This window comes from Protopterus annectens, chromosome 2.part2 (assembly GCF_019279795.1).
Source record: "Protopterus annectens isolate FY-2018-M chromosome 2.part2, PAN1.0, whole genome shotgun sequence".
Lineage (NCBI taxonomy): Eukaryota > Metazoa > Chordata > Ceratodontiformes > Protopteridae > Protopterus > Protopterus annectens.
In genome coordinates this window covers 362,301,496-362,327,412 of record NC_056730.1, presented here as the reverse complement: position 1 = coordinate 362,327,412, position 25,917 = coordinate 362,301,496, and the positions used below count along the sequence as shown (strand labels likewise).

General features: G+C 38.4%; 1 protein-coding gene across 2 annotated transcripts in view; it reads right to left on the bottom strand.

Moving 5' to 3' along the window:
• Positions 1–25,917, bottom strand: part of B3GAT2 (beta-1,3-glucuronyltransferase 2) — an 882,895-nt gene that overhangs the window by 280,785 nt on the left and 576,193 nt on the right. For both annotated transcript variants that reach the window (XM_044063900.1, XM_044063899.1), the window contains exon 2: positions 13,515–13,659. In XM_044063900.1, coding sequence (XP_043919835.1) covers positions 13,515–13,659 — 145 coding nt within the window. The remainder of the gene's footprint in view (positions 1–13,514; positions 13,660–25,917) is intronic.

Genomic DNA, 25,917 nt, shown 5'->3' with positions numbered 1-25,917 from the left:
TGCCAATGATTTCTATGTCTGGCATACAAGTCATCTGTATTGCCATTTTCTGCATAGGGCAATTCTACAGGGCCACCTAGTGGTTAAAGGCAGATACTATGGTAAACAGTATAAAGAGACAAAGACAGTGTATACACATATCACAATTTTAAATACTCCTATTGTGTTTCAGGTAATGCAAGATACCTACTGGAGCCCCAGTTAATGACGCCCATAAGGAACTCTAACAATATCCTGAAACAGCAGTGTAACACTGTACATATGAAAAGCAAAAACATCATTCAGCATGTGTTTGACTTGCAGAAGGCTTGATTCTACTAGACACTGCATAGATGCTGACATCAGCCTGCTGTCCTGACCCAGCCTGCACAGATGCCACTATAACAGTTATCTAGACAATGAATATACAATGCAAGACAGAAAAAGAGTTAATCTAAATAAAATACCCATGCTCCACGTGGCCCCTGTGTTATGCATATAAACAGCGGTACAGAATATGTATATATAGAACAGACATATACCTCTGATGCCATTCCTGTGTACTTACACACCAGAAGTACCTATAGGAAACATATGCAGTGATATTTATAGCTTGCCAATATACAGCTGGTAAATAGACATATGGTTACTAATCTGGGACATCTCCATTTGAGACATATGAAGGTTGATGACTCCAGGAGTCTGTGACTAGTCCTCTAAATATGATACTTGTGTCTTCATCATCCTCATGCACGGACACTAGAAGCTCCTTGTCAGTTAGGCTTGTACTGGAATTTGGTCTCTCTCCAGTGGCTGACATCTCTGCTGTTGTGCTGCATGCCTTCTTGTAAGCCCAAGTGATCACGTCAGTGACATACCTCCAACATTGCTGTGCTTTGTGATGTTGCCTATGACACTGATGTCTTGGACCACTGACTCTGAGACGTGATTCTGCAGAAGATGGTGAGGACCCTCTTTGCTAAGAGGCGATATGCATGGTTCTGAGTGCCTGTCGTAGAATGTCAGTCCTGATTCAGTTGATGTTGTCCAACTTCTGCCATCCATTATCTAACCCCCTCTGGAAGACATGAGAACAATGACAGCAAGAGATACAGCGGTACGATGTTGACTGCTGTAAACTATAAACTACCAGTTAGTAATAGTTGGCTGTTATAGGTATGAACAACAGCTCTGGTTTGGACAAGGATAGGGACATGGTAGGTGCCAGAGACACCCTATGCTGTGGATAATGGGGAACTTCAGTGATACCCCAGACCAGAGGTTGGGAAGGGCATGTTTATGTTTACAGCTGGAGTAATTGATGTACATATGCACACAGGAGTGGATATACAGGTGAAGGGCAAGCTTCACTGGTACTATGAATAGAAGGCAATTGTGTCATATTATGCAATTGTGGGTCCTGTGGTGTGATGTTGGGGTTATACATGGAAGGCCCATGAGAGGTATCCCACATCATAAGCTAACACCATACATGTGTAAAACAGGCAGTTGATAGTGATCTGTATTCCCTAACCTACTGTCTAGATATTATGCATGGTCAATAAGCTGGTACAAGTTATAAGAAACCATAGTATAGATTACTATATGCACCTATACTTTGTTAGGATGTAAGTGCTCACATGTACATCATAACAGAAATATACATCTAACAGCACAGCTCTATGTAACTCTTCATGGCTCTGTCTTCTGAAAACTCTGCTTCTCTACTGACAGCAGAGCCTTGTATAGCTGCTTCTTTTTCAGTCTGCAGTTTGACACTTAAAATGGGGGGGGGGCATCTGCTTAAACCACAAGTAAATAGCAATTTGTATGAATTTACTCATGTCAGACTATGCACCATGTATGTTTAGGAATCACTATAGTTTGCTGAAACACAAGATTAACAATGCACAGCATGACAGCATGCCAGCATGCCGCCAGGACACCATGACTGAGGGGTCCTGCAAACTGCCTGCATGTATATGTATGGCATGCTTTGTGGCTGTGCAAGGCTGTACTGTATGATTCAAAATTCATGCTGCAGGTTAGGGCTACATGGCACTTGCTGACAGCCTGCCCATCTTATGCCAGCCATACCTCTCAACTGTCCAGATTTTTGCCTCATATTTTTTGTGTATTGCTTATAAAATTTGTGATTTTCTAGCAAATCACTGGGATGATCTGAGGACTGATGTCCCTAAATAATGACATATTTTTGAGTTTCAGAGTTCATATTCTTCAGAAAATACATGTTAACACAAACTATATTATTCTAAAAAGTTTCTAAGTTTATATGAGCAATATTTAGAATCTGTCCCTATTTTTGGGCCTTTGTTCCCCCATTTTGTCAGGATTTGTCCAGATTTCTAGCACCAAGAGGTTGAGAGGTATGATGCCAGATGGTATTACCTGTTGTCTTTGAGTATTGTGAAATCTGTCCTAGCCAGCACATGGCCTCTGCTTGCTTCACAGCATACTGCTTGCTCTATGGTCCTCTTGGCTGGTTTGCAGCTTTTTAGCCTTGCTCTAATTTTAGTATCACAGCACACCTATTTGCTCAGCAACATAGACTGTCATCACTTGTATATTCATTGCTCTGATTTTAGTATCAGAGCACAGCTATTTGCTCAGCAATGCAGATTGTCATTACTTGTATATTCATTCCTACTTTATGCTGCAGTGTAGCATCCCTAAATAAAGTGCACATCTCATGTCTATAATTCCTTATCCAAGTTTCTATGTTAATATTTTTGTAATTTTGTTGAAGTTTTGTATTTCTGCCATTGAATGCTTGCTGTAGTCTGCTGGGAAGATGTGTTATGTTGGTAGTAAAGCGAATGTTAATTGCAAACAGATGCATATTAGAGAGTATTTGTAATTTTTCCCACTTATTTATTTCCATCAGACCTAGCCTTACTTGGAGTCACAATGCCCCTGAATACATTTTAATTTACTATTTTAACAGTAAAAATTAATAGCTTTATTTCTACAACCAAAAAGGATTTGCAGGGCTGCCATTAACAACAGGCAGAGAAGGGAGTTGCTCATGATACTGACTGCCATTTGGGTGGAGCGAGTCCTTGCAATAGATGTAAACACACTACAAGTCAAAAGCTCTACTGTACGAGACACCTGCGTGAAGTGTCTACACACATCAGTGGATGGCTTGTGTCTACTGTGTGATATGCTGATGGAAACTTTGCCTAGGAACTCGTTAAATGACCACTCACTATCTGTATTTTATGCTGTAGTGTTTTACTCAGTGGGCAATTTACTGATGTTCTGCCTTGCCTGGCACTTTAAACTTCTGCCTGCCACATTCCTTTTCCAAATACTTTCCAGCTGATGTTATTAGGGAGATTTTATGTTTTTATAAGAGAGTGCTCCCTGGATATCTTGTTATAGGTGATAACAGTTTGTACACTCTAACCAACAGCTCTTTGAGAACCTAAGCATTGTGCCAAACAAATCAAAGTGGAAATCTGTCATTTTACTGATGACTTGATAAAAAACACAGTTCACCTGCTGAGGAGCCCAATCCTTTAATGAAAAATACAAGTAATAGACATGAGCGCTTTCGTCTGCAAAAATACAAACTTCATCAGAAGTTTGTATTTTTGCAGACGAAAGCGCTCATGTCTATTACTTGTATTTTTCATTAAAGGATTGGGCTCCTCAGCAGGTGAACTGTGTTTTTTATTAGTTCAGATTTCTCTGTTTTGTGGCTTATTATACTGATGACTTGAGACTGTTTGATTTGGCCTACAAAACCTTCTCCCACATTAAATGCCATAATTTTGTGAAATCTTATTTTCAGTGGATTTCAGTTTCAGTTGGGTAGTCTTGCTTTATTGATTTATCAGTCCATGGCAACTCAGCCCATATTTAGTCAAAGGTGGTTATTACTGTGGGTTGGTAACTTTTTAAACAAATAGCCATACTTCTGCACAGAGGAGTCGCTGCTTGTAGCACAACAATTTGTCAAAAACAGTAACTGAATTATGTTTTAAAGAAATAGTTATCAAACTATTTCTCTGACAGCAGAACTGCAACAGCTACATTCCAGTGATTGGAAAACACATGGATTTTGCAAGAAATCCTACTTATTTTTTTTAACTGAGATGCAGATTTTAAGGTTAGATATAAATAACACCTGTGTGTGTGTGTGTGTGTGTGTGTGTGTGTGTGTGTGTGTGTGTGTGTGTGTGTGTGTGTGTGTGTGTGGTTGATGCTTGCCACTTGAAAGCTATGTTGGATTTAAGATGTAGTGTTGTACGTTTCAGGGTAGCTCAGTGGGTCAGAAGTTAGCACTACTGCCTTACAAAGCAGGCTTCTCCACTTTGATTCTCAGCTATAGTGCCTTTTATTGGCAGTCTGGATTTCCCCCACCCTATTGCCCATGTAGACTTTTGCCATGTGCTCTGGTTTTCTTTCATATCCCAAAGATGTCCTGCACTTGAATTAGTGATCTTTAAAATTACCTGTAGAGGTGTGCGTTAAGTTTGAATGACTGAGAGAGATAAAGAGAGTTTGTGTGCGTGTATGTGTGTTTCTCACATTCGGCTGGTGTTCCTTTCAGGATGAATTATATGCCTTTTTCTCTGGCTCCCCCACAGTCTTGAAATGGATTAAGTGGCTAATCAAAGAATGAATGAATACTGTCGGTTTCATTTTTAATTGAATTGTTAGTTATGTGTGGCTTGATGACTTAATTTTTGAAACAGAAATCACTGAATCATGTGTTTTATGAACACTGCCTAACTCACCCACGCTTTCTTCTGTAAGGGTATGCAGTAGAGTTGGGTATGAATACTAGGCTTTCTAATATGAGCAGCTATGTCTCAGTTATTTTCTGTTAATAATAAGCCACTGTACTTTTATTACTGAAATGACACTAACTCATCTGTCTGCAGAATTTGCAGTGCCCCATTTGGGCCAAGAAGATGTAGTGATTAGTCTAACTCGTATATCAATAGTGAGCCTCTCAATAAATCTGTCACTTAGGAGTATGGTAAAAAAAATGCTTCATTTGTACGCGTGTATATTTGTGTGTTGAGGTCAAGACTTGTGTCTTTAACTATTTTCTTCACATTGATGGTGACATTTTGGAAATATGCATGAAGTGCTTAACTAGCTTTTTCTGGGTTGGTGCCACATGTTCACAGTAATAATTTACTTGAGTCTGTCTGGAGCAATTCTGTTTGGTCTACAATTATTAGTAAAGAAACCAATGAATAAATAAATAAATACATACATAGGTGGGCTTTCTGTTGTGCATCTGCACTGATCTGAACAAATCTTGTTTCCATAGTTTCACAGGTTCATACTAAGATGTTGATCAGATAAATCATTTGTAGCCTAGCTTCAAGGTTCCATAACTGGCCATAGAATCTGCTTTTAATCATAGTTTATTTTTTTATATGTACAACTAACTGGTTAGATAGTTTTGAATACTTAAAAAAATACTTCTGTGTCTTTCCCCTCGGTTTGTAAAACTCCTTCTTCCATAGTTTTTGGAGTGTTCTTATTAGGTGGTCTGTAAATAATTTACTGGAGGCATCGACATCTTCATGTATAAAATGGTACATTGTTATGGCATCTTATTTGTTGAAATGCCTCCATGTCAGATCAGGCAACTCCTGGAGTACCTCCTTTTTTTGTAGTTTCATAGAATGCTTGAAACTCTTGTTGAGTTAAAAAAGTCAGCTAGCATCTGTGTTAGGCTGGAACTAAATTATTTTCCTCACACTAATTCTTTTAATTTCTGATAATGTTATGTTACAAAATGATATTAAATTTCAGTGATCCATAAACCATGATGGTAGCTGTTAAAATTTAACAAGCCCGAGATGCAAACTTGTCTTAGGTTTGACTGATAATCTTATTTTCATCATGTGGGTTGGACAGAGTGGATAGACTAGGATATCTTATGCAATTACAGTTTCAGTTTTTCAAATAATAAGTGACTATAAACTCATTAATAAATCATATCATAAACTTTTTTGCCTCTCAGTACTTATTAATTTGGCTGTGATATTAATGTTTTATGCATTTACTAATGGCAAAACAAAGACTCAGCTTCTGGTGTTCAGACTGACTTCTGTACACCGTGCCCTAAATCAAATTCCATTGTGTGATTACGTACTAGCAGATTTAGAAATGTGTGTGTGTGTGTGCTTCTGGTGCTTTTTATTGCATGTGTGTTTGTGTGTGGAAGCATGTAAGAGGCTGTCTGGTGAGCTTGCTTTAACCAGTTATACTTAATGCACTCAACTGACTATACTTTTTCTGTTGACCTCAAAACAGCAAGTCTAACAGATCCCATACTATGTCATATAACAATCTAAACTATGTTTTTTGTCAGAGTGCCAAGAATTTCAACATTTGCTCTTGCAGGATGCTGGATTGCAATGCAGACTATTAGGGGTAGTGATACTTGGATCAGCACACATATTTTAAATCCATTGTCATTAATTAGTTAACACATCTGTTCACATTTGCAAGAAAACTTGTAGAAAAGAAAAGAAATAAAATAAAAAATCTATGATGTTAACAATCAAGACCTTCCACTCTGCTGATTCCTCATGGAGTGCTAAGCAAAATGTGTGCAAGTGCTGCCCTTCAGCAGAGATATCAGCACTTACCTTCCCTGGTCTATACAGATGCTTGCAATGTAGATTGAAAAACAATGTATTTTATGGGTGTGGATGCCAACGGTTCAACTGGTTCAGACTTTTTTCAGAATGAAGGCAGTATTTGGACTGTGTACTGTTTTAAGTTTGTGGTGGGGTAGGGGGCAACATTGTGAGAATAAATGTCTTACTGCACCCCCTATGGTGAGGGTAACTTCACTTTATTATGTACTGCTGTGATTTGTAATATCCCTTCTTTTCTAGTAAATAAAGTATTCCTTTTATTTTGCAACCTTCATCTTTATTTGTGGTTTTGTCTTCAGTAGCAGAATGGGTCACACCTAAAGAGTTGCAGACCTTAAATCTGGAAATACAGGCGGTGGAAGGCTGCACTCCTGAGTGTGGCATCCATCAGATGATACATTAAATCAAGGCCCCATGTGCCTAAGATGGAAATACCTCAGGTGGATATAAAAGAACCCATGGAAGTTGTTGAAAAAAATACTAAGGAAAGTTCCCCTGGTGCTCTGGCCAAATTCCCTTAATACATATGAATACCACCTCAAGTCTCCCTGAAAAGAGACCACTGACCTAGTGAGACTAACCCAGTCAACAAAGTATAAATAAACAAAAATAAATAATGCTCCTTAAAGTCACATGGTTCAGTATATTATTAGCTCACTTCCTTATTAGCAAAAGGGCATGCAGGTCCTGGGTTTTCCATAAACAATTCTTGTACATAGTAAAATAAAACAAAAAACAGAATTTTCTAGCAGGTAGGACATAAGGAAGAACTTTGAGTACAGTATAGAAAGGATGATTGGCACAACCAAGAACCTGAGTAAAGCCATTTGCAATTTCAAAAGTACGAGAGGTCACCAATTCTTCCAATATTATGGCATAAAGTGAGAATATGTCTTTTTGGTTACGTTCTGAACAAGATGTCTCCAGATTTGGTTAACAGGTAAAGGCAGATGAGAAAGAAAATAAATGGTGCTGTCATTGAAGAGATGAGCCGAGTGTGGGAAACCTTTAGCGAAGCCATTGAGAATGATGTTTTGGCCTCAAAGAGATTTTCCCAAACAATCCTGAAACTTCAACACAGGACAGGACACTTCCACATCTGTTATCAGCATGGGCGGTCAAATGCTGATTTCAAATGTATATGCTGTCATGATGATGACGGGACACTTTAAGGAATTCCTGGGTCTGGTGGACATATCACCCTTTGAATAGGTAGTGTAAACAGCTGGTAGGATTTGGTCAATTTGTATAGAGGACTTTACAAGTAAAATTAACAGTCCCACTGTGGAAAGCCTCCAGGAATGGAAGTGATATGGTCAGACATGTGGAATTCAGTGGGTATTGTTAGCTTGTAATGGTTAACTTGCCTATTTATTGTCTCATGGAAGGTGAGGAGAATACATCTACAGTGGTATACTGGGTTGTAGTCATCATTTTCAGAAATGGACACAGATGAGAGTGTTCTATTTATAGAACCACCCTCAGAAAGACTACACTAAGGCATGTGAAAGAAGACTCCATCAGATAGTTGCGTCTTTGATTCAGTAGGAGGAATGTGAATTCTATCCTATGGGTGAAACAGTGGATCAACTCTTTATCCATCAGTAGATAGTGGAGACGTAAAATAGGTTTGGCACTGTAGTCTATGTGTGTTTTGTAGAGTTGGGGGAAAGGCATACAACCATGTTGGGAAGTGCTGCAACAGTGCAAGGCCAGAGGACAGCTGCTGCATGCCATTTGTTTCCTGTATTAGAGCAGCAAAACTTATCTCTGCCTTCCTGGCATTGAGTCAGACATGTTCAAGACAGGCTAAGGACTCCACCTACATGTGCTTTTTGTATCCATTCCTGTTCATAATTATTATGGACAGGATATCAAGTCACAGTCAAGATATGGACAGCATCCACTTTGGTGATATAAAGGATAAACCTTTGTTGTTTGTGGATGATATTGATTTATTGACCTCTGGTGACTGTGATCTCTGACATGAAATGATGTGCTTTGCTGCTGAATTATTAATGGATGAAATAAAAATCAGCACATCACAGATTGGGGTTCTGCTACAGAAATTAATAGATTGTCTTTTTCAGCTGAAGTGATGCAAATACCTCAAACACTGGTGTTTAAAATGTTTGTGGTCTTCTTCAGGAGGGAGGGCAGGAGGATTGTATACTAACCAGCAATGCTGGTATTGTGGTAGAAATGCAAGTGCACATCGTGAAGCACTGAGATTACCAGTTAGTTTACATTTGAACTACGGTCATGAGATTTGGGTAGTGACCAAACAGATTCAGTCAGGGCTGTAAGTCATAGAAACTGTTCCTTTACAGAGTAACTGAGATCAAATTCTATGTCAACATGAGGGAGTTTAGCAACCTATGGCAATCCCAGATTAGAACTGCTCCTCTGGGTTGTAAGGAAAGGATCAAGTTGAGGTGGTTTGGGTACCATTTGGGAATGCCCTTTGAATGCCTCCTCTGGAAGTGGTTGCAAGCACCGACTATTTGGTGGAAGTCGCAGACTAGGTCCAGGATCTACTGGAGGGATTATGCTCCTCATTTTGCCTGGAAATGCCCAGACAGCTTGCAGGGTGAGCTGGTTACTACTGTTAGAGGTAGGGAAGTCTGATTTGCCTTCTTTTATTATTGTTGTGACCCCTGTATTAGCTTTAGGGTTAAATGTTAACACACACTTTATAGAAGTGATAGAGTGATATGTGCAAACAAGAGTTTAAAAATCTCCTAATGGTATAGCTTCACATTTCTTTGTTGTACAAGACACCTTGGCACCACATCCTGGTGAATGGATCTTGTATGCAACATACTTAGGTGCCAGCCAGACCTCTGAACAATTCATATTTTGGAGCATCTTTCCTATTTTCAGGCTTGATTTATGATGCCCTTATTTTTAGAGGTATGTCCCTATTTTCAGGCTGAAGTTATCCCTTCATGCAATTTTCTGAATTCCCCTCAGCACATACAATTTTTGAAGCTGTCTAATGCAGAGAAAACCACACTATATGACTAATATACATGTCAACAATAATTTAAAGAAAGAGGGCATGCATCTTACAATTCTGTTTCTTTGACACAAAGATAAATGATGTGGTAGAATATTTGGATACAGTTCCTTAAAGTCCACAGATATTACACTCTCTCTTATAATGTGCTTATTATTTCTCCATACTTTTTTTCACTCTGTTTTTATATGTGTTTCTGAGCAGTATCCCACATTCTTACTGGAACTGGAAGGAGCTATATACTAGTTGGTATTCAAATTGTATGCTAAACAGATATCCATATTTTAGCTGGATGTGCCTGTGTTTCAAGGGCCCTTCTTCCTGTTTTCAATGTCTGCAAGTTGAGAGGTATGGCTCCAGTACTTCAGGACCAGGTTCAGTAGATAAGACATTGTCAGAGTAAACTGAGGAGTATTGCTTTATAATAAGGTGCTTTATTCTTTGGTCCATTTCACATTATCTGAACTACTTGTTAAGGGAAGAATTAAGTGCCAGTGGGGAGTAGGAGTGGATTGTCATGTATCCAGTATACAACAGAAAATAACTTAAATATGCTGAGGTAATAAGAATATAACACCCAGAATGGCAAAATAATTTGAAAGAAAAATGTTTTTTTTATGTGCTTGTGTTTGTGTTTGTGTAGAGGCTTGTTATGAGCAAAAACACCTACTGGGAAAAAATGATAAGACCAGATTATAATCAGTCTCCTTTTTGTTTGAAATTCACAAATGTAGCAGTGTTATGGCACTAACTTTCAAGTATCAACTTTTTATGATTTTCCTCTTTTGGACATCACATAAATTCTAGATTGTGTGACTAGTTGCTCCAGCGTTAACATAGAACCATCGCTGAAACTTTTAATACTAGATGTGTTCATGTTTGTGCTTCTTGGACTCTGACTTGCCATACTGCAGTAACTGTATTCTTATTACCCCTCCTAGTACAGCCAACATCTTCTCTGTATGTCTAAGACATGTTACAATTGGTCTAAAAGAGTAAAAACAGCTGCACAGCTGGGATGAATTTGTCACACCAGTATGCAAGAAGCAAAACCAGAATAAAAACTAAGTAACAACAAGCACGGCTATGTAAAATAAACCAAAAAAGCTGTTATTATACCTTAATAAGCACTTTTGCATTGATTCTAATGCTTCATCAGACTTTAAAGTCTGATGTTTACATAGTCGTGTTTGTTGTCACTCAGTTTTTATTCTGGTTATGTTATATTTGGTGCCTTTTGTTCTGTGATGCCTCCTTATGTAAGGTATTTTTGTCACTGTCCCATGCTCAGACTTGATACAGCTAGTGAGTCATTCAGTTATATGTATGACTCAGAAGAAACAGAGAACAGAAAGATAAATTAAAAATTATAAAAGTAATATTGACCTGTGGAAAAAATCTTCTAAGACACATCTCATTTTTCCTCCCTTCCTGCTTTCTGCTTCACAGGAGTACTTTTACAATTTTTCTGTTTTCCTAGCATCATTACCCTCTTGCCTCTGTTGCTCTGTCACTTCATTTGTCATATGATATATTACCTGCCTGGCTTAGTCCTGGTGACTTGAGTTCTTGGAGTCAAGTGATTATTTATCCATGACTACAGAATGAGCTGAAGCGTGCGTGATTATGCTCATATTACATAGCTGACTAATATAAATTACCCGCTGAGTCATGCACTAAAGATTTGCACTCCTGTATTACGGTAATAGTGAAAGGAAAATAAAACAAGGGAAGATAATAGGGCAAAATCGAAGAAAATGCAAAGGGGTAGAGCAGAGGAGAAGACAAGAATGGAAAGGAAGGGAGGAAAGGGGAGAGGAGAGGTTCTGGTAAGAGATAAAAAAGGTATTGTTATCTGGAAGACCCTGTGACACAAGGGAAATACTGCCAGCCCAGGTAGCTGGAATTTTGTAAATAATTATATATAATTTGAGAATATTAACATGATTTATATAGAAATGTAACAAAAGGAGACACTGCCAGCCCAGCTATCTGGAATTTTGTAAATAGTTGTATGTCATTTGTGAATACCAGCATGATGAAATTGTTTTTGTGTTACCAAATGTATTAGAACTTTGTGTTATGTGTATATTAAACTACTGGTACAGAAGCGTATGTTGAATAGGGTTTGTACAGTACTGAGCTTCAAGGATGTGTCCACAGTGTACCCTACTGGAAAAGAACAGAAATGTATATAAACTATATACCTGTGCAAATGTATGTTTTAATACTAGAAACTGGAAGATACAGAGTTAAGATGCAAAACTTTAAGAAAATAAGTTCAAATTAAATTGTTTTATGATTGTGTTCTAAAAGTTAGTTTCAATGCAGCAAGGAGACAGGATGTCTAGAACTAGGGTGCCTTCTGCATTGTTTTGTGTTTATTCTTTTATGTCCTCTAGCAACTGCAAACATCTGAAGGCTATGCATTTTTCACACAGAGATGTTAAATGCTGAACACTGGGCATTTAGCCTGGGAACTACAGGTGAAAAAAAGTGATGTCATCCAAGCTAACCCAGCAGTAATATTTGATATTAATTTAAGAACTCTTTCAGAGTGAGACTGAGCATTTTGTATTTTGTCTTGGACCTAACAAGAACATCCACTCATCATCATCATCTGCACTTGCCTGCCTTGATGTAAGCAAGATTTATGGCATAGTATCTCTCTTAGATATAGATAGGAATATAGTAAAGATTAGTTTAGATGTTTTCTGTATGTATTTGAGACTGTCCTGCACTGTTGTTTTAAAATATTTCCTGTGATTTTGAACTTTTGAAGTTACTGTGTTGATTGAGTATTGTCTTGTTCTTTTATTATTATTATATATATATTTAAACCTGTCCTTGTGGCTGATATTTGTGAGACATATTTAAGCTCTTAGAGTACTTGCATATGTATTTGGTGACACTGTACAGGCCACTCCTAAATAGCTTTGCAAGTCTTGGTCGAACAACCATTTGGATTATTAGTAACATTACACAGTGGGATCGGACACCCTTTGTTAAGGGCCTTAAGTAGCTGATAAAGAGTTGGCTGGTGGCAGCTGGAACTACCTTATAGCCTGGGCAAAAGGGGGCATAGCTAGTAAGACTGTGCCAGCCTTCCTCATGTGTGTGTGTGTGTGTGTGTGTGTGTGTGTGTGTGTGTGGGTGTGTGTGTGTGTGTGTGTGTGTGCTTATATATAAATCAAATCTCAAAGTGTGTGTATGTCTCAACTAATTGGGAAGGGACACAAATCACTGGTTGGACAGAGAAGGTGCTGGAGGTCTTAGCTTGGCCACTTGGCTGAGATCTCAACCCTATAGCTATGCCAGTGGGGAGTCTTATTGGGGATCTGGAGAAAGATGGAGAAACCAGTTCCAGACTGACTGTGATCTATGTGTGCTCTTAAGGGAAATTGCACTTTACTGTATGTGTACTTGTCATCCTTCCAGTGTGTATGTCCTCTACTGTTGCCAGTGGTAAGGATTGAGGCTCCTTGATTACTGGGCCAGTGCAGGGGTATCACAGACCCACTGCACAGTAACTATTCTTTGTAAGCTGCTGCTGTGCTCTTACCATATATGCCAGTGTAACGTGAGCTAGATTTTAGCTGAACATGTCTTTTATGGAGAATTTTTGCTATCAGTCTATCCATCCATCCATCCATCCATCCATTCATCCATCCATCCATCAATTCTTAAATAAATGAATGAGGCAATAATTGGGTCAGTTTATTAACTAAATCAGTAATCTGGGAATCATTTAAACAGTTATTGCTTTGAACAAATACAGCTCAAACAATACATAGACGTCTAGCGATACAACTAAAATCAACTTCTTTTAAAAATAGCTGTAATACTTAAATTAAAATTACCTGCCATATCAATGGCAAATGGTCGATCTGCTCTCCAACCTGTATACCATCCGACTACTTTTCCATTCTCTACTATAGGACGTTCATAACGTCGACCACCAACCAATCCCACAGGCCACACAGATACTTTTTGAGTTGATCTCATCTGGAACAAGAATATAATAGCAGATTGATCAGTTTTTAAATAACATGCATTTTCTTAGTGTTATGAGTTCTTGATATTGAGAACATCAAACTCTGAGAAAATAATTGCTTTTGAATGTGAAAACAATAAGTAGAAAATTGAGATATTACCACCTAGTAACATTGAAATAACATCATAAATAAAATATCTAGATTATGACAAAAATGTTTGATATAATTGTGACTCTAGTTTTAGACTTCTGAGAATAAATATTACTAAATTCATAAAAAAAAAATCAAAACCCTTCTCCTAGAGACATTGATTAGGAGGTTTAGTACTACTAAATACTGTAATCCTACAGAGAAACATTTTTCTTAGCTCTTCTCTACTACACTGCCCGATTGTATGGTGCAGCGGTAGCATTGTCGCCTCACAGCAAGAAGTTCTCTGGTTTGATTCTCGGCTGGGGTCCCTTCTGTGTGGAGTCTGCATGTCCTCCCTGTGTTCGTGTGGGTTTCCTCCAGATGCTCCAGTTTTCTCCCATGTTACAAAGACATGCATCTGGAGCATTTCTCCCTGGATCTCTGCTGAAAATTGACTTCATTCCAAGTCAGACTTTCCCGGTTAACAAATGTTAAATAAATAAAATTTCGCATGTCTTTAATGGAAGAAGATGAGCCTAATAATTCCATTTAAAAAACATTTCTGACTGAGGTAATTGGTGTGGCTTGACTGGGAAGAGAGTGCCATTAACTGGCCAACACACCTTAGTTGATCTGAACCCAAATGGTGAGGTGTTATTGGAATTTTCTGCTACTCATGGATTGCTGCCAACATATAACATGTACTAGGAAGAAGCAGAAGGGTAAATCAAGAATCAGGCACTAAAGTTGAAATGATGTAAGCACTTTCATCCATATTTATTAAAATGAACTTCTTCAGACAACAGGGTTGATTCTTGATTTACCTTTCTGCTTCTTCCTAGTACTTGTATTACTAGTTTATGTGGGGTTTTTTTGGCCAACACGTAACATACTTGAACCCAAAGGTTCTTGTAAGTGTACTTAGTACTAGGGTACCTTGGACTAAAGAACAATCATCAACTTTTGTATTAATGGCATCAGATATTAGGCCATATATTACAGACATTTGGGTCAAGAGAGATGGAGAGTTTAGATTAGTGGTTCAGGCAACTGATGGAGTGTCAAGAGAGGGATGAGCATGTCCATCCCAGGTGGGAAGTATGGTTCAAAGAGAAGAGTTGCCCTCGAACTTAAGTTACAAACATGGAAGATGGGTCAGGGAAGTGGGTAGGGCATTTAAAGACCACCACCCAGGATGAAACCAGAGACAGATGAGCCCCCAGGATGGCTACAGGATCCACAACTGGCCATGGTGATATCGGAGCAAGTCCATGGGGGTAGAAGTCAAGCTGGTAGACTGAGAGTGGACATGGGGCACTGGGGGCCAGGCTGGTAAAATAATGTCTCAAAAGGGGGACAACATTAAAATTAAATAAAAAAAGAGATGCTTATTTTTTAGCTGATTGCTACTTGTCACGATTGGATCAGGTGCCCAAGACAGAGGCTGGAGACACCCCAAAAAGAAAAAAAAAAACAAATATAAATTGAGGAAATCCTAAGATTGCCTAGCAGATGCTTCTGGTAGGATGGCTTTAGTTCCCATCTTGAGAAGACTGAAGTCTGAATGGACCTTGTTGAGGAGCATTTGTAGCTGAAACAGTAGCAAAGAACTATGTCTCCAAAGTGACTGGCATTTGTCAGAGCAGGAACTCCAGGACCAGAGATGGACTGGACGGCATGGGAAGTTGTGACGTTAAAAAAGAGACCATCCATGAAATGTTAGTTAATGGGTTAGGGTCTACTGATTTTGACTAACAGGTATGGACAGATCAGGATGACAGTAGCTACAGCAGATGTTGAAGTATTTGATAAAGTTATGGCGCATGAGAATCATAAGGCTTTAGACACATTCTGGTAAACCATCCAATCATTTTTCATTTTGGGAGGGGAGATATGCTCAGCAAGTTTGAAGATATTGTGATCTCAGGTGATGACACTGTTGAGAAGGAGAATAATACTTTCAAGAGTTTCTGAACCTGGTGGTAATCTCCTCCTCCTTTGAGAAAGACTGGATACCTTAATGTAGATGAAGTCACTACAGCAATTAAACAGTCCTGAAGTTCTCTGGTGACAAGGCTGTGGCCATGGAAGGGATGTATCCAGAAATATTAAATACACTAGATCTTTTATGGGTGTAAACAGTAACACATATATACAGTGTTGTGTGGGAAGCAGGGGCAGTATCTCAGAAATATCAACCAGGGGTGGTGGGCTAAATTGGTTAAAAAAAAGGGGGGGTTAGTAGGGTGTGCTATAGTTATAGAAGGATTACACTTATAAGCCTTCATTAGAAAACCTATGCAAGGATCATGTCTTCAACTAGTAGCAGACTCTCTGATTCAGGTGGTACATACTAGGATTACTGGATAAAAAATTAGTCTTTACATATATATTGAAGGGGGTCAAAACAGTTTACCAATATAAATTACATGTGTTTATGAGCCCAGTAAAGCATATGACCACATACAATGGAATGTCTTGTAGGAGGTGTTACAACAAGATTGATGAGGGCCAGTTGGTCGCTATTCACATATTTACAGTTGGATATGCATTCATTCTCAGTGTTAAGCTGAACATATTCAAGGTGATCTTAAAAACTCTGTCAGTGGTGTAATCCTCCTCCACTCCTGATCATGACTTTCTGGATAGGATGTCTAGGTGTAGATGAGGTTTGGAAGGAATCTGTCCAGGGAATGTGAGTGTTGCATTTGGTTGCTTACACACTATGTCACCCTCATTTCATGTAACTGTGATCTCCAGTGGGCAGTGCAGCAATTCACAGATAAAGTGATGGAGGGGCATGAAATCATCACCGTCAAATCAGAGGACAAAATTATTTTCTAGGAAAGCATGGAATGCTCTTTGTAAGTAAAAGGAGAGTAACTAGCTACAATGATGGAGTCAGGTATCCTGGAATCTTGATTTTGGCTGAGGGTAGAGTGGATGAGGAGACTGACTGGTGAATTGGTATAGCAGACATAGTACTATAAGCATTGTACTGGACTGTGCTGGTGAAGTGAGGTCTGAATCATTCCAGTGACTCTGTTTATTGATGCTCCTCTGCATTCATGAGCTGTGGCTATGAATGAGGGGATGACATTACATTTTATCCTCTGCATTCATGAGCTGTGTCTATGAATGAAGGGATGACATTACATTTTATCCTCTGCATTCATGAGCTGTGGCTATGAATGAAGGGATGACATTACATTTTATCTTCTGCATTCATGAGCTGTGGCTATGAATGAAGGGATGACATTACATTTTATCCTCTGCATTCATGAGCTGTGGCTATGAATGAAGGGATGACATTACATTTTATCTTCTGCATTCATGAGCTGTGGCTATGAATGAAGGGATGACATTACATTTTATCCTCTGCATTCATGAGCTGTGGCTATGAATGAAGGGATGACATTACATTTTATCTTCTGCATTCATGAGCTGTGGCTATGAATGAAGGGATGACATTACATTTTATCCTCTGCATTCATGAGCTGTGTCTATGAATGAGGGGATGGCATTACATTTTATCCTCTGCATTCATGAGCTGTGTCTATGAATGAGGGGATGACATTACATTTTATCCTCTGCATTCATGAGCTGTGGCTATGAATGAGGGGATGACATTACATTTTATCCTCTGCATTCATGAGCTGTGGCTATGAATTAGGGGATGACATTACACTTTATCCTCTGCATTCATGAGCTGTGGCTATGAATGAGGGGATGACATTACATTTTATCCTCTGCATTCATGAGCTGTGGCTATGAATGAGGGGATGACATTACATTTTATCCTCTGCATTCATGAGCTGTGTCTATGAATGAGGGGATGACATTACATTTTATTCTCTGCATTCATGAGCTGTGTGTATGAATGAGGGGATGACATTACATTTTATCCACCCCCTTAGAGCCTTTTTAGGGCAAACCTGCTAACATAGCAAATAAATTCCAAAGAAACCTAAAGGTGTTACTGCTCAGTGCTAGGAGACTTAAAAAGAAACTCCACGTCCTACAAGCTCTCCTCACTCTGTAAAATATAGACATCTGTGGCATTACCAAAACATGATTTAAATCTGCAGAAAGTACTTTGGCAGTGCAAGGCTTCAGTGCCTTCCACACATTTAGACCATCAGCTGCACAGACAGGGACAAAAGATGGAGAAGTCTCAAGCTATATTAGCAAAAAGCATAAATCTACTGTGGTTAAGCAGGATGAAGCTCTGGAATTTATCAAGTGAAAATCACCACATAGTCAATACCATATCCTAGCACGCTAAAGGTCACCCTCTATGTCCCTAGAATCCCATAGCTCATACATAGTTCCAATGGAGACACTCACCATTAAACAAAATACCCTTTCATGGTAGACTTTAATTACTCCTCTATAGACTGGGAAACATAAGGATCCCTATCAGATTACTGAAATTTCAAAACTTTGAAAATCATATGGTCGGGACCATATGACTGAAGTTTTGAAACTTCAAATGTTTTGAAAGGAGATCGAGGTACAGCTCGGAATGGGAAATTTACCATTTCCCACAATGTAGTACGATCTCAGAGTTGGTATATTTAATTAGCAGGGCGTGTGGGAGTGCAGGGGGCCATGCCCCCCTGCAAAATGTTAAAAATAGATTTTTTTTTGTTTTTTATTCATGTATTTATTTTTAATGTTCATAGTTCCGAAACTTTGATCATATGGGCTTAGCCATATGAATTTCGAAGTTTCGGAACTTTGATAATCTGACATAGATATAAACATACACTGCCTCATTTTTGCAGGCACAATGTTTTTTGGATTTTATTAATAGAAATACCCTTTACCAGGTAGTATGCACACCCACAGTAGTATCCACACCCACAGAAGTTTAAACATACTGGGCCTGGTACTGACCAATGTGGGAGAGCATGGCGCCTCTCTCCAGAGCCAGGTCCTCACTGGTGAGGTCAGACCACAAAGCTGGCTCTTTCAAAATTAAAAAACAACTCTGTAAACCCAGCAATCCCTATAACAGTTAGGAACTATTCTAAAGAAAACTACACCCTGTTATGCAATAGTTTATCAAAATGCAATGCCCCTCACAATTATGAGTTAAAAACAACCTTTGTGGAATTGTTCACAGAGACCCTGTACAACCATGTAAATGGCTGCATACAGGCTGCTGTACCTACTAGAAGTAAGCCCAAAACAAACTAAAAACAAACCACACCAGTGGAATCCTGATCTTCATGGACATATAACAAAAAGAAACAAGTCATGGCTAAAATTTGAAGCGCAACTCACATCATTATAGGAGCTCGCTAACTAAACTAAACTGGAAACTAAGAGGACTATTTAAGTCCAACCAGACCAAGTGTAATGTCAGGATAGCCTCACAGGCTAAAGGCAACCACAAGGCCTTCTACAGCTATGTCTGAAACCACAAAGATAGCACACATTAGTGTGCCGAACTCTTGGTCAATTGTGTTACATTCAATGAGTAGAACGACACTGCAAATTTGATGCGTGACATATTCAGCTCAGACTTAAGCCCCCCAAACCTCTCATTTCCCTCCATGCAATACCTACTAGTATAATTCCCCAGTTATAAAAAAGGAACAGGTCCTGGTGGCAACAAAAACTCAGCTTCAGTGGGCCCCAACGATATCCTGGGATGCCACTTCCTAAATAGCTGGAAACAAGCTCTATTGGGGCCACTTGAGTCACTTTTGAATTATAACCATAAAACAGGCTTTGTACCATGAGAATGGAGGACTGTAATGGTTATCTCACTTCACAATGGTGGACCATCAACTGACCCCGGAAACTACAGACCTATTAGTCTGACTGGTCTAATATGCAATGCCATGGAATGAATGATCATGGAAATGCTCAACAAAAACATAGGCAACCTACAGACACTGGCCCCAACCCAGATTGGCTTTGTCAAGGGAAGACCATGCTTACTAAATCTGATGGACTTCTTTGAGAAGGTCACTAATGCAAAGGATGAGGGGAAAAATGGTACATACTGCCTACCCCAACCTGGCTAAGGCATTCAATACAATACAATACCCCACTCAGGTATAGTTAATCAACTCACCATACTAGGCATAAACCACTACATAAATTGCTCGATTACCAGCTGGCTCACAGACAGGACCCAGGAGGTCAGGACTGGTGATACCACCACCACTAAGAGACCAGTCACCAGCAAAGTACCTCAGGGATCCATACTAAGACTGCTCATATTTGGCATCTACTTCTTGGAGGTAAATGCTAATGTCAAGGGCATTTTGCTGATCAGGTTCACAGATAACTGCAAATTGGAAGCCATCATAGATTCCCCCCATGACACAAACATCATACAAGAGGGTCTAACAAAGGCAAATAGTTGGTGCCAAAGTCACGGACTATACCTCAATGCAAAGAAATGCATTATAGTGCTTTTTGGGAAAACTATCACCTGGACTAATTTCTCCATTGATAAGACAAGACACCCCTAAGAGCTGACCCCGTAGTCAGGGATCTGGAAACATATGTAGACAGTTATCTGGCCTTTGACCAACATGTGGCCATGACAGTAAGAAAATCATTCTAAGTAGCCCAACTTATAAGTAAGGGCATAGAATCCATGTCCAAGTAAGTCATAGTGACACTTTATTCAGCCCTTATCAGACCAGTCATTGAGTATAATGCTCCCTTTGGCATGTACCTGATCAGACATATGCAAACAGTTGGAATGCCTACAAAAGTTCCTTGCCAGGAATATCCAGGGTATAAACACATTGTTCTATATGGATCACCTTAAAGCTTTATCTCTCTATATTCTGTCTCCTACAGGTTACTGAGAGGTGATCTATACCTGGCATACAAGGCATGCTTAGATTCAGCTCTGCTGGACATTTTGCTCATCCACAAAATGAACAGCATCAGAAATTGTAGCTCCAATGATTTAACTTGTGCTTGTGACATAAATAAGACATGTTAGTGAGACAGAGATGTATCTCAGATGATCCAAATGCTGTGTAACAGCCCCCCCCCCCATTCATGTGAAGCAGAATCTATCCTTAAATCTACGTAATTGCAACCTCGGCCAATGGATGAGAAATCAGAAATTCATCCCATGTATGGTCCCTATGTCTGTGATGGACACAGGCAGTTAGTAATGCTCAGACTAGCATACCCCCCCCCCCACACATAATCTCCAGAAACGTCCTAACTAACATATCCCCTCCTAATAAATGCACATGATATACAGGGACACAACTGGGTTTGATTGCATGGCTAGGCTTATAAAGGCCCTGGTGGTGATTAGCCTAGTATATAACTGTAAACCTATGAACCTAAGATATGTGTGGCAGAAATGAGAATCCTTTGCAGGGTTGCTAGATCACTCTCTGAATTCAAACAGAAGAATATGGAAGAACAGTTGATGCTCACCTGGGCTGAGAGTCAGGGAGGTACTCTTCTAGGAAAAGACCCACTTGGAATACTTTAATAGCTCCAGGTCTCCTGGGATTCTTTAAGGGCTCCTTTGTGGCAGAAAGCAATGTACCAGAAAAGTTCTGATACTTACATTTTGCACTGATCTCTCTTCTCTTCTCTTCATCATACTGAGCTTCTCTGACTACTACCATCTTCACTTTTCTCGTTTACTCCTACTCTTGCTCTACATTTTTTTCTTACTGTCCCACCCTTCTTACATTCAACAATTAACACCTCTTATCTCCCTATCCTACTTTAACTCTGCTAAGATTTCATGTAAAACTATAATGTCAACCATGTGTTATTTCACATTGTAGCAAATTTAACAGGAATATGCACCAATGGATTTTTCTTATTTTAAATGACTTAATTGTGTGTGTGTATGTGTGTAATTTTGCCTTTTGCTTTTCTGACTGTATTTTCACTGCAGTCGTGGATTTTTTGTCATGTTGTGTAATACCATCATTCTTGAATAGTATTACATAAATGTAAATGCATTGTCTTCATATTATATTGTTGCTTTCTCCCTTGGACTCTATTGAAAATGGGCTCTTCTTGGCCCAGTGGCCTATCCTGGTAAACAAACTGTAAAATAAAATAAATAAATAAATAAAATAAAGTTTCAGTTATGATATTTTCTTTTTGCACTGATCTCCCAGCCTGTCATAATCCCCATTCTTTCAAACTAAAATATCTGTCTAAATGCTGAGATTGCTTGGAATGCTTTCTTGAATGGTGTCAGCATATGAAGTACAAGTGTAAGTATGAAAGATAAAGAAAGATAAAGAAACTGCAACGAACCACCATGAATTAAAAGGTACAAAGTTTAATGAGAAACGAGCGCTTTCACGCACACTCAGGTGCGCTTCATCAGGTTACAATTAAACCAAAAAAACATTGCTTACTTTTATACAATGACATAATTCTCAATTAATCAATCAAAGCAGTAATTAAACAGATTTAAAGGTATAACATATAAGGAAGCCTTTCTTAAAACATACAGTTCCTTCTGATAACTAACAGTATCAGACTTCAAACCTTCAAAATTGCCCTTAAATAACAATTAAATAATTCAATACTAAAACAGTATATTCAAAGAATATAAACCAATAAAACTTCTACAAAAATAGATTTAAAAAAGGAAACATTTAATATCTTGCATTGTAAAAAAGAAACGATACTGGTTAGGGACTGGTTGCATCCCGATGTATCGGTCCTAAAGCAAAACCATAATGCGCTAATGGCGCTCGTAGTTTATACACAAATAACATATATCTACTCATAAAAGTAAAAATATATAACGTAGGATATATTAAAAATTGAACCGCATAATTGCGTCTGTGAATCTGAGCATCATAGAAAAAATAATATGTCTCCCTAAATACAAAATAGATCTAGATGATTTCCATATCCATATTGGTGTCGCAACTAGCGGCCAACACCAAAATTTGGCTCGTTTTTCATATAAAAAATATATATGTGTGTAGATATATGAAACAAACGAGTTCACAATCCAATATGCTGTCAATGATACCTACAATCTCCCATAGAAGCCAATGTATATTAGTTAAATATTTACAGCCAAGAGGCGAGCTAGTTGAGCCCAAACGGTAATATAGAATATATCATAACGATAATAATAATTAGCTCTAAGTTAATATGTCATATTATCTAATACTATGAATATCAATAAAGACAACAAGTAATAAGCCAAGCAAGAACTCAGAGATTATTCAACAACAATTGATGATATGATATATTAAAATCATAAAATCAAATTCAAAGAACAGAGAGCCAACACACACGGTGGTGGCTGGTCTAAATAATAAACATGACATAGCAAAAGCGTGAACCAGGCAATGCATGTATAGAAACGTTTTTTACAATAGCTTAACTAAAAGAATTAGGCAAATAATGTTTACTGCATCAAAAAGATCCTGTTAAGACAGGCCGAATACTGACCATGGTATTTAATCCAGGTTTTATATGCGCTTTAAGCCTCTCCCTTGGACTCTATTGAAAATGGGCTCTTCTCGGCCCAGTGGCCTATCCTGGTAAACAAACTGTAAAATAAAATAAATAAATAAATAAAATAAAGTTTCAGTTATGATATTTTCTTTTTGCACTGATCTCCCAGCCTGTCATAATCCCCATTCTTTCAAACTAAAATATCTGTCTAAATGCTGAGATTGCTTGGAATGCTTTCTTGAATGGTGTCAGCATATGAAGTACAAGTGTAAGTATGCATTTATTCACAACTGCCTTTTCCCATTGTTTTGCACATGGGGTCGGGGTGTTACTTCAACAGTGACAATCATCTAGAGCCAGGGTTTACACCACTGGGTGGCTAGCCCTGCCTCAGTAGTTCTTCCACACCACACAATCACACCTATGGCCAATTTAGAGTGTGCGATCCACTTACTGCGTGTCTTTGGAATGTGGGAGGAAACCGGAGCGCCCAGAGAAAACCCACGCAAACACAGGGAGGACATGCAGACCCCACACAGAAGGAACCCCAGCCAAGAAACAAACTTTTTGCTGTGAGGTGACACTATCTAGTCTACCACTGTGCCGTACAAGTGTAAGTATCTGAAATATCAGTCTAATTCATCACAGCATCATTTATTTAAATCTTATTTGATCAGTTGAATCCATCAAAGCATGTTGATCATTTATTTAACTTAATTATTTATTTATTTTTATTTCCTTTTTTGTTGACCGAGTCTTACATGGCATGGTTTATTTTCAGGGGAGACCTAAAACGCTGTTCATCCTGGCTAGGAGGAAGTTGGTCAGGACACTGAAATACATTATGCAGATGGATTTATTAAACTAAACCCCCTTTTGCACACTTATTATATACAATTCCCTTCCTGAGTATATTCAGTATTGAACTCCATTTGATAGTAAACATAGTTTGCAACAATTCCTTTTCTTTATTCCCAGGAAACATACATACACTTCCCCCATAATTTAACTTTCCCATCACGCAATACTATTTATCAGATATCCTTCTTGGTAAAGAATTCATATTTACCTTATTTAAAATATATTCTGATATCAATATTCTTTTCAAAAAGCATCATTCTTTTTCTTAAATGTATGTAACTTCCAGCTAATTCCATCCTCGGCTCTCATTTTTAGCAATATTTTCAAATATCTCACTATAACTTCCATTATGTTCTCTTGGCTTGTTAATATTCCTCCTTTCTCATTCAGAGTTTCTTTAAGACATCTTTTTTCCTTACAAATTTTGTCAGAATATAAGAAACGTATTCCTTCCTTTTAAAATATACAGCTATTAATCAGCAATAATGACACGTTTTTATTCTTTTCATATATATTTCTTTTCTTTAGCCTGTAACTGTTTCATTCAGTTTATAATCCTTTCAAGCTAGTCGTATATCCTTTCCTCTATATCTTCCTGTCTTTTTTTCTACCATTAATATAACAGTAAAACTATGAAATCCAAAGTACACTTATCATTAAAGAGCTCACCTTTCGTTAGAATACTTCTCTCTCTCTCTCTGTCTTGCTCTCTCGCTCTCTCTTTTTTATGTACTGGTAATGCACTAATTTGCTGTTTGCCCAGAAACAAATTATAAATCAACATTCAGTCAGCTTCTAAAGTATAATAATTTAAACTGTTTATATTCTCTTCAGACCTTATTAAAACAGCTTAACCAAAATATTTTTGGACCATATTACTTCCCCAACCCACAGATGATTTGATATCATCCTGTCTTTTTCACAAATAAATCTTGCATTCTGTAAGCACATGATTTCTGCTTATTGTTTCTTGGCCTTTTCCAAAATCATCAGTCTCCTACTTAGTGTCTTCAAACTATTAAGATGAATGGAAACTACTAACATGAATTTCTCAGGCATTACTTGCCAATAATTTGCTTTATCTCGCTTCATTCTTTTTATTTGGCCTTTCAACATTAGTTGTCAACTGCTCTGATGCTGACACTTTTACATCTCTCTTTATTCCCTTTTTTTGGGGATGAAAAAATACTTCTGTATGTCCTCTAGGTTTGGACACTTCAACATCCTCTTCTGTTTTTCATTTCATAGTGGCACCCTTCTTGTGTACTTCTGATGTCTTCTCTTATAAGATTACAGAATCATCTGCCCTTTCTCCTTGAATCCCTTGTGCTTCCTGTTATCTTTCCATCAACGTCCTATCTAAAATGTTTTTTCCCCTTGCATTTCTAAAAAAATTGCTTGTGGTTTTGCTTTGTATATTTCCTTATCCCACACATATGACATACCCCAGGATTCACGAATCCTCCATGTAAGACTAAATAAGTCTTACTCGGAAACTTCAGTTGAACGGTATGATGTCAGCGTGCCATGCATATTAATGAGGTCACACTGACTCCACTCCAATTCTAACACAGACCGTGCAGGAAGGCAGGGGGCATGTCTGACTGCCGAGCAGTCCAAAGGTCCACGCCCCTGCAAGTGTCTGAATTGTGAAATGTCAACACACATGAGTGAGTCCGCTCAAATGTCTAGATACCCAACACTACACTCCCTCACATTGTAACCCCCCAGTACAGTTATAAAATGCAAAACTTTTAATTTTTCTTTATAATTCCCGATATAGCTGTCCATATTTGCGCATGTTTGCAAGGGTGTGCACATTGCTTAGCTGCAG